Genomic DNA, 9,398 nt, shown 5'->3' on the forward strand with positions numbered 1-9,398 from the left:
GGTGCCATCTGCATCCCGTGAGGGCAGACCCTGCCTCACAGCGGGGCTGCAGACACCGCAAGCCGCTTAATGCACTGAGCACCGGGATAATGGGGCTCGGCGGGGCTGAGGAGCCCCTGAGCTGCCCGAGCACGGCTCCGCTCCCAATCCCTGCACAGGGAGGGGGGCAAACCGTGATTCATCTGCCTCCCACATGTGGCCCCTCGCAGCCAGCCCTGCCCGGCGATAATCGCTGCCTTCCCCCGGCTTCTGCAGCAGAGGGACCGGCCCGGCTGCGGGGCCGCAGCGATGCTCGGGGCTCTTTGAAGATGCTGAGAGAGCTGCTAAATATGCAAATCTGGGCACACTGCTGAGGCTCTAATTTAATGGAGCTGTTGACCCTCCGCAGCTGTGTGGGAGCAGGAAGAGGCAGGCTGTGGAATGCGGCATCCCTGATTGAATATTCCAGCCACGGGCCAGCCCCTGCTCTGCTGGGCTGTTTTAATGGCTGGGAGTTGCTCCAAAATGCCATTTCTGAAGAGCAAAAAGCTGCTGGGTCATATTTCTGTTTCGATTCAATGAAAAAGCTTAAAAGAGAGAGATAAGGGCTTAGCTCCAGGTCATTTTGGCCATGGCTGGAAGCTAAAGCAGGTCCAGAGCTGCCCTGGAAATGTCTCCAGTGGAGCAAAGCCAGCTCTGCCTCCTGCTCCAGGCTTCTTTCAGGGCTGCATCTGGTTCCCAGTGATAATGATGATGCCAACATCGTGCTCCTGCCTGGGATAATCTCCCTTTTGTTACACGTGCCCTGATGGGGACAAACATTGCTGGTTCTGCCTGTCCAGTTTCTTATGTAACAGCTCCCAGGGACAGAGGGCTGCGTGGGGGAGAGATGCTTGGTTTTTGGAATAAGCTCCTTGGGCAAGAGAGCTTAGATCTGATTCCCCATCCTACAAAGAGTCAGCTGAGAAACTCCCCCATGCTCGAGCCCAAGCAATGATCATGCCTGGCACAACCGGCAGCCTCCCCATCCTTCCCCAAACAAAACTCATCCACTCTGATGCTGCTGGGGAGGTCAGGATCAGAACAGGACAGTGCTCCCTTTCCTGGCTGTCCCCTGCTCTCCCTGCCCAACCCACAGAGCAATCAGCTAAATGCTTTATCCCTCTGCAGCCAGTCACGCCAGGGGAAAAAAAAATTAAAAAAAAAAAAAAGAAAGAAAGAAGCCTGAAGTGATCCCTTTGCTGGCCTGACACCCTAAAGCCTCTCACCTCTCCCCGTCTTTCATCAGAGTTCTAAACTCCTTAGGATGTCATCACGTGCTCCATAAATAACAAATATATAAAAGCAGGGGCTGTGGAGGATGCAGCAGACAGAGGAGGGGAGGCAAAGCCCCGGATCCTCCTCTCCACCAGCGCTGAGACAGCACCAGGCGGGCAGGGAGCGGCTCAGCACCCCTGGCTGGTAAGCACCGACATTCCTGTCGCATCCCAGGGACACTGCCAGCCTCGGGGACAGCTCCTGGTGCCCCGGGCACTGCGGCTGGCTCCTGTGCCCCAGGCTGGGGGAATTTCCCCAGAGGGGTGGTGGGTTGGTGCGCAGCATTTTGCTTGCTGAGAAGTGGTTTAGGCACAGGGGAGGGTGGGACTCCCATCCCAGCCCCTGCCTCACCCCTGCACTTCCAATATGTGCCTCCAAAATCCAGCTGCAGCGACTCTTCTCACTGAAACCCTCCCTGTTCTGGATGTGGGGAGAGCTTGAGCTCTTTTGCACAGAGTATTTGATTTTAAGACTGTGTGAATAACTCTGTACTGTCAACTAATTAAAAAAAAATCCATCTCCAAATCCAGGCAGACAATTCATAACTTAGTAAAAGATGTTGCCAGAGGGGTTCTGTGCACCTGCCTGTTTATTTAGCTGTGAGCATCTCTCTGTACCGTGGGGATGCTCTGATCTCTGGTGCACAAACACAAGTGATGGCAGGAAAAATTTACAGAGCAAGCTCTTGGTTCACTGCTACGACACACAGACATGGTGGGCTCATCTCAGACAGGCCTGGCAAGGAGTCACAGCACAAAATTCAGCCTGGGATATAAGAGAAATTAACAAATACAGGAGGCTTTGCTGGAGCATCAGAGAACAGGTGAGCTATGGAGAGAGAGTGTTCCTCATTGCTGTTTCTCACTTACTCTGGGACCTGGGCAGAGTTTCCTTCACTTCTGCAGGTCTGATGCTTCCCATGGTCCCCCCATGGCTGGGCAGGGCTCATGGTTTCTCCAGGGTTAGGGAGCATTGTCGGTTCCTCTGTGCTCTGCAGATTCTATGTAAACCTCCCTCCTCAGAAGACCTTCAACTCCTCAGGGAGCTGAGAAGCAAAGCAAGAAGTTCATTTCCTGAAAACAAACCTAAATACATCAGCCCTTCAGCTGTATAACCTGGGTTGCCAGGAATAACATGCTGGAGGGGAAAAACGCAAGGAAAACAAGCAAGGAGCAACCTTTCCCCTTCCCTGGCTACTGCTCCAGGGTGTTGCTGGATGGAGTCTCAGGCAATTCCTAAAAATAGCTGGAGGGACCTGATTGCCCTTTCCCAGTTTTCTCTGATGGGATTGGAGCAGCCACTTAAACAGGAGGTTTTGAACCTCCAGCTCTGAGGATGTCCCTGTAGAGACTTTTTGTGACCCAGTTGTTTCCAACCTCCATATGCTCTGGGATAAAGACTTGAATAGTGAGCACTGGATGGTGGCTGCTGGAGAGCAAACACCCCTGAGGAACCTGGGCTGGTCCCTTCTCCCTGCAGAGGGGTGAACTGCATGACCTTCAACAGCCCTTTCCAACCCAAACCGTGCTGTGATTCCACAATCCAGCTCCATAATTCCCATGGGAACTGAAATGCTGGCCCTGCCTGAGGCCATATTCAGCTGCCCTCTCTGCCCTGCCACCCCTGCACAGCCATCCCAGCCTGATCCAGCAGCATCCCCAGAACTCACCCCAGGCACTCAGCACCCCCAGGATCAAACCACCACTGCACGTTTTCAAACCACCACTGCATTTTCAGGGTCCCCTGAGCTTACCCTCTTGCCTACTCTGGGATTTATTCATGCAGATGAGTCCCTAATCCAATTAGTGGGATGAGGAGTTCCAGAAGGTTTGACAATAAGCTCTGTGAACATCAGACCCACTCCCCCAGCACCCCACTCTCCCTGCCAGCTCACCCTGCTTTACTTCCCTGCTGCAGGAGCATGAACCACCCATTCCCAGCACGGCTTCAGTCAGTCCTTGGTGGCTGGAATGAGCACTGGGGATGCTCAATAATTCCCCTGCCAAGGAAACCCTGTGTCCCTGATGGATCTGATCCCTCAGATACACACCCACAGCCAAACCAGCCATTCATTGAAAACAAATCCTGACCACCCTGTCTCACCTCAGGCTGGATAACACTGGCATTTCAAGCATCCAGCCCTTGGCATTTCAGGATGGAAAATTCCCAGCTTGTGCCAGTTGTGCCCTGTGCAATGTTTGTGCTGGTAATGCTTTTGTTTCCATAAATCCTATTAGCTGGAGGCAAGCCTATAATTAGCAGGGAAAGCCGGCACCTCTGAAACAATAATCAAAAATGACCTGGCTTTGCTCTGGCCTCGCTGGAAATTGCTTGCATATTGCTCTGAGTTTGGATGGATGGTTGAATGGGTGGCTCTGAAAGCCATTCCCACTATTTCTGTCTGCAGGATGTGTGTGCTTAGTGAAATTATTCACCCAGTTTGTGCTTCTCTCTGGGTTTATTGACTCGGTTCACTCACACGTGAAAGTAGAGGCAGATTGGAGCCACAGGCTCTGATCCAGGTCAAGGGATTTGTCTGGGCTGTGCAGGATGGGTGCTGCCAGATGACCTGGGGTGCTGGTGACCCTCTTGGGGGAACCCATGTTGAAGGTGGAGTGTCCTGGAGTGGGGTCAGCTACCCAAAGCTGCTGGGGCAGGGGGCAAAGCCTGAGGGCACCTCACCAGGGAGGATGGCCAAGGCCTTCAGCCTCAGTCACCTGCCAGGGACCTACCTCTGTGGGCATGGACATGACCTGAGAAGCCAACAGAGGTGAAGCTGTGTCACTGACCTGCTCAGTGGGTCAGTGAAGGGCGTAAATCCTGCCAGATTGGGTCACTGACCTGCACAGTGAGTCAGAGAAGGGGTAAATCCTGCCAGATTGGGTCACTCACCTGCTCAGTGAGTCAGAGAAGGGGGTAAATCCTGCCAGATTGGGTCACTCACCTGCACAGTGGGTCAGAGAAGGGGTAAATCCTGCCAGATTGGGTCACTCACCTGCTCAGTGGGTCAGAGAAGGGGTAAATCCTGCCAGATTGGGTCACTCACCTGCACAGTGGGTCAGAGAAGGGGTAAATCCTGCCAGATTGGGTCACTCACCTGCTCAGTGGGTCAGAGAAGGGGTAAATCCTGCCAGATTGGGTCACTCACCTGCACAGTGGGTCAGAGAAGGGGTAAATCCTGTCAGCTTGTGCTTTGGAGGAGATGGCTCAGGCTGCCTGATGTGTGTCCCTGTCAGGGCACCTCTGTGACCTCCTGCTCCAGCACAGCTGTGCTGCTCAACAAACACCAGAGCATCACAGGGAACTTTCACACAGATAGATGCTTGTTTTGCAGCTCTTTGGCTTCCTGCAGGCACATCCCACCCTGCCTGAACCCAGGGCAGCAGCTCCAGGGGTTCTCCTGCCCTGGTGCTGTCACGGGCTGGGCAATGTTGGGCAGGATGCTCAGCCCCACACCTGCTCCAGCTCTAGCAGCTCTGTCCCCTCTCCCTGCTCTGTGCCACAACCTGGATCACTGTGCTTTGTCCCCCTGGTCCCTGGGCTTTGTTCACAGCCAGTGCCAGCCCCCTGTGTCCCCCAGCTCACAGCGAGGGCAGCTGGGCTCACTGGGGTTGTTACAGGGCTTGCAAGGGTCTTCAGGGTGAAGAGAGAGGCGAGAATCTTGACTTCATGTTCAGAAGGCTTGATTTATTATTTTATGTTATATATTACATTATAACTATACTACAAAGAATAGAAGGAAAGTTCTCAGAAACTAGCTAAGCTAAGAATGAAAAGGAATGAATAACAAAGGTCTATGTCCAGGCAGAAAGCGAGAACAACTCTGTCGTGAGTGGTCAGTAAATCCAAACATCCACCTGAGACCAATCACGGATCCACCTGTTGCATTCCACAGCAGCAGATAACCACTGTTTACATTTCTTGCTGAGGCCACAGCTTCTCAGAAGGGAGAAAAACCTTAAAGAAAAGATTTTTATGAAAAGATGTCTGTGACAGGGGGTGGCTATTTGCTGTATATACAAACAGCAAAAGGGGAGCAAGCAGCCTAATCCCGTCTGTGAACAACAGATACCTCTGCTGGCTAACGGTGCTGGAGGAGCTCGGCTGGAATAAAGGGGGCGGGAGCCGGTGGGGGCTGCCCCGAAGCGAGGGAGCAGCGGGAAGCCGGGCAGGAGGAGCAGCAGGAGCAGCAGGAGGAGGAGCAGGAGGAGCAGCAGGAGGAGGAGGATCGGAGGATGCCGGCGCTGAGCGCGTTGCCGTTCCTGAAGCCGGCGCAGCTGCGCTCGCCCCGCAGCCCGCCCGGGGGCCAGCGCCGGCACACGCTGCCCGCCAGCGAGTTCCGCTGCCTCGGGCCCGGCGACGCCGCCAGCGTGTTCGAGATCGAGCGCGAAGGTACCGGAGATCCCGTCTGCTGCATCCCCTGGCTGCTCCCAGCCTCTTGTGCTCCTTGTAGCGGCGAATTCCCCTGTGGGGGCCCCCGTGGTCCTGGCTTGGGGCCACCACGGGCTCCCTAATTGGGGAAGCACGGCCCCAGCTCACCCTTGTAGGAGCCCTAAACAACCCTGTGAAAGACGGGATAGCAAAAGGGGAAGTGGGAGAAAGGACACCACGCTCTGCCTCCTCCTGCACAGGGGCACTTTGAGGTGCCACTCTGGCAACATTTCCCCATTTCCTCCACCATAGCTTCCCTCACCCAACCCATTTCTCCCTCCTCTCCGAGGGCAGGGGCAGCCAGGGCGATGCTGAGATGCTCAATTCATCACCTGCTGCTGTAGCTCTGGAGCTAGCAGAAGCAGGAGCTGGTCACTGGGCTATGGGGAAACTCACCTAGCCCATTTCTCCCTCATCTCCAAGCACAGGGGCAGCCAGGAAGATGCTGAGAGGGAGGGCTCAATTCAGCACCAGCAGAATCAGAAGCTGGTCACTAGGCCATGGGGAACTGCCTCTGGAGAAGCAGAACTGCTCCCTGGGACCATCTGTGTCCCTCAGACCTCCATTAGACCCAGCAGGCAGCAGGACACGTGCCATCTCTCCCCACCACATCCCATTTTCCCTACCCTACGTCAGTGCTGGGAGTGTTTCTGGGTCGGGTGTGCTTTGTGTCTCTCACTGTGTTCACCACTGCCCCCTCCAGCCTTTATTTCGGTTTCTGGGGACTGTCCCCTGCACCTGGATGAGATCCGACACTTCCTGAACCTGTGCCCGGAGCTGTCCCTCGGCTGGTTTGAGGAAGGGCGGCTCGTGGCCTTCATCATCGGCTCCCTCTGGGACCAGGAGAGGCTCAGCCAGGTATGACCCAGTCCTTCCCCCTCGGGCACCACCAGGGAGGGCACCAGCTGGTGTGAGGGGAGCAATCCAGGGCACCCTGGGGCACCTCAGCCTCAGGGCAGAAGGGGCAAATGCAGCCTCGGGTGATCCAGTGAAGGGTGGGATAGAGGCAGGGGTGACTCTGCCCTCAGGCAGGATCAGGAGGTTCCATGGATCCAAGAGTTTGGCTTCTCCTTCTGCCTGAGACCCTCCAAACCCTGTCTCCTCCCAGGGAAGGGTTTGAGTGAGCCAGCAGGGCACCAGCCCTGCCAGAGCCTGGGGACCAGGAGAAGCTCTCTGGGGCCCTGAGGCTGCTCCCAAAATCTTCTCCCAGTCTAACTGCTAAAGGGCTGCTCTGGTGGAGATGAACATTCTCATTAATTAATTTCAACCACGCTGTTAAAAAACATGCTAAGTAATTCCCCTCAACATTCATTTTAAAATTAAAAACTCTCTGAGGACGATGGGGGGAGGTGAACAGGCATGGGGAGGTTGAGGATCCTGGTTATTTGGCTATTGGAATAATTACCAATATAGCCGGACAGGACATGCCTGGCTTGTCTGGCCCTTGCTGCTTGACCAAAGGTGGCAACTGTGGTGATTTCACCTCAGAGACACTTTTGGCTGGCTGTGTGCTGCAGCTGGCACTTGGGACAAGTCCAGGTAAGCAGGAGCTCTCAGAGGTGGAGAAGCTTTAAGGTGATGGTGAAGGAAAGGAGTCGGTTCTGATGGAGGGTTTGGATCCAGAGCTTTATTCTGGCCCACAGGCCTCTGAATCCAGCAACAGCTCCAACAGAACTCATATCAACCATGCTGTTAAAAAATATGCCAAGTAATTCCCCTCAACATTCATTTTAAAATTAAAAACCCTTCAAGAACGATGTGGGGAGGTGAACAGGCATGGGGAGAGTAATGACCCTGGTTCTTTGGGGTGGGGAATAACAAGCAGGATGGGACCCCCATGTCCTGCTGAGCCCTGTTTCCCCCTGCAGGCAGCCCTGACCCTGCACAAGCCGCAGGGCTCGGCCGTGCACAGGGCTGCTCTGGTAGAAATGAACTTTCTGGTAGAAATTAAATTAATTTAAACCATGCTGTTAAAACATATGTTAAGCAATTCCCCTCAACATTAATTTTAAAATTGAAAATCCTCCGAGGATGATGTGGGGAGTTGAACAGGCACGGGGAGGATGTTGACCCTGGTTCTTTGGGGTGGGGAATAAGAAACAGGGTGGGACCCTGTGCCCCTGCTGAGCCCTGTTTCCCCCTGCAGGCAGCCCTGACCCTGCACAAGCCGCAGGGCTCGGCCGTGCACATCCACGTGCTGGCCGTGCACCGCACCGTGCGCCAGCAGGGCAAGGGCTCCATCCTGATGTGGCGCTACCTGCAGCACCTGCGCTGCCTGCCCTGCGCCCGCCGCGCCCTGCTCATGTGCCAGCCCTTCCTCGTGCCCTTCTACCAGAAGTGCGGCTTCCAGGCGTTGGGGCCCTGCCAGGTGACCGTGGGGGACCTGGCCTTCGTGGAGATGCAGCACGCCGTGCGCGGCCACGCCTTCATGCGCAGGAACAGCGGCTGCTGAGGGGAGCTGCAGCCCCTCTCCGTGCCCACATCCATCATCCCCAGCTGGCCCTGGAAACAGCTGCTCCCTCTGCCACATCTGCCTTGCAGCCATGCCAGCCTGGCCCCATCCCATCCCTGCAGGGCTGGGCACAGGAGCTCCTGCCACGTCCTGCTGGAAGCATCAGCTCCCTGGGCTGGGCACAGGAATTCCTGATGGATCCTGCTGGGTCCATCAGCTCCCTGAGCTGGGCACAGGAATTCCTGCTGGATCCTGCTGGAAGCATCAGCTCCCTGAGCTGGGCACAGGAATTCCTGCTGGATCCTGCTGGAAGCATCAGCTCCCTGAGCTGGGCACAGGAATTCCTGCTGGATCCTGCTGGATCCATCATCTCCCTGAGCTGGGCACAGGAATTCCTGCTGGATCCTGCTGGAAGCATCAGCTCCCTGAGCTGGGCACAGGAATTCGTGCTGGATCCATCAGCTCCCTGGGCTCTGCTTGAGCTGCCCTGGCCATGAGCCCTCTGGGATGGGAAGGCTTTGCCTTGGGAATGGTTGGGGGCTCTGCTGGTCTGAGGACACTTGCACCCACCATGGTTGGCTGAGACACCCAGAAGAGCCCCTGCAAACACGTGCCCCAGCCTGGCATCCCTCTCACCATCACCACCACCATGAGTGGAGCACACCATGGCCAAGCCCTCCCTGAGCAGCCCCCAGGCCAGGCAGGGGTTGTGGCAGCCACCCCCTGCCCACAGATATCCTTCCCAGCCCACAGCCACCCTGAGCTGCACATTGCAGAGCCTCCCCAGGGCACCAGCCCAAACCATTTGGTCCTCCCTGTCCCAGACCCACAACCAGCCCAGGACAAGCCTTCTGCAAACAACTCAGGTTGTTGGAAAGCAGCAAATAAAGATGTGGTGGTGATTTTCTACACAGCCCATGTGTGTTCCTGCCCTGCTTTGATCACGGTCTCACCACAATGGCTTGAGGGAGGGCACCAGCTGGTGTGAGGGGAGAAATCCAGGGCACCTTGGGGCACCTCAGCCTCAGGGGAGAAGGGGAAAATCCAGCCTCGGGTGATCCAGTGAAGGGTGGGATAGAGGCAGGGGTGACTCTGCCCTCAGGCAGGATCAGGAGGTTCCATGGATCCACGGGTTTGGCTTCTCCTTCTGCCTGAGACCCTCCAAACCCTGTCTCCTCCCAGAGAGGGTTTGAGCAGCCCCTCAGGGCACCAGCCCAGC

At 55.8% G+C, this 9,398-nt stretch overlaps 1 protein-coding gene across 1 annotated transcript; it reads left to right on the forward strand.

The window, feature by feature from the left end:
* The first annotated feature begins 1,229 nt into the window (after positions 1–1,229).
* AANAT (aralkylamine N-acetyltransferase) lies at positions 1,230–9,358 on the forward strand. The gene is made up of 4 exons (XM_074555110.1): positions 1,230–1,440; positions 5,365–5,688; positions 6,431–6,585; positions 7,874–9,358. The coding sequence occupies exons 2-4, from the start codon at positions 5,532–5,534 to the stop codon at positions 8,177–8,179; spliced, it is 618 nt and encodes a 205-aa protein (XP_074411211.1). The 5' UTR covers positions 1,230–1,440; positions 5,365–5,531; the 3' UTR covers positions 8,180–9,358.
* Positions 9,359–9,398: the final 40 nt, after the last annotated feature.

Source organism: Zonotrichia albicollis, chromosome 19 (genome assembly GCF_047830755.1).
Source record: "Zonotrichia albicollis isolate bZonAlb1 chromosome 19, bZonAlb1.hap1, whole genome shotgun sequence".
NCBI classification, from domain to species: Eukaryota; Metazoa; Chordata; class Aves; order Passeriformes; family Passerellidae; genus Zonotrichia; species Zonotrichia albicollis.

Bases quoted from the DNA above. Each gene is read 5' to 3' on its own strand.
- AANAT (XM_074555110.1), top strand. From the start codon at position 5,532: ATGCCGGCGCTGAGCGCGTTGCCGTTCCTGAAGCCGGCGCAGCTGCGC. The intron at 5,689-6,430 runs GTACCGGAGATC...TGCCCCCTCCAG, and splicing joins GTTCGAGATCGAGCGCGAAG to CCTTTATTTCGGTTTCTGGG. The intron at 6,586-7,873 runs GTATGACCCAGT...TTCCCCCTGCAG, and splicing joins ACCAGGAGAGGCTCAGCCAG to GCAGCCCTGACCCTGCACAA.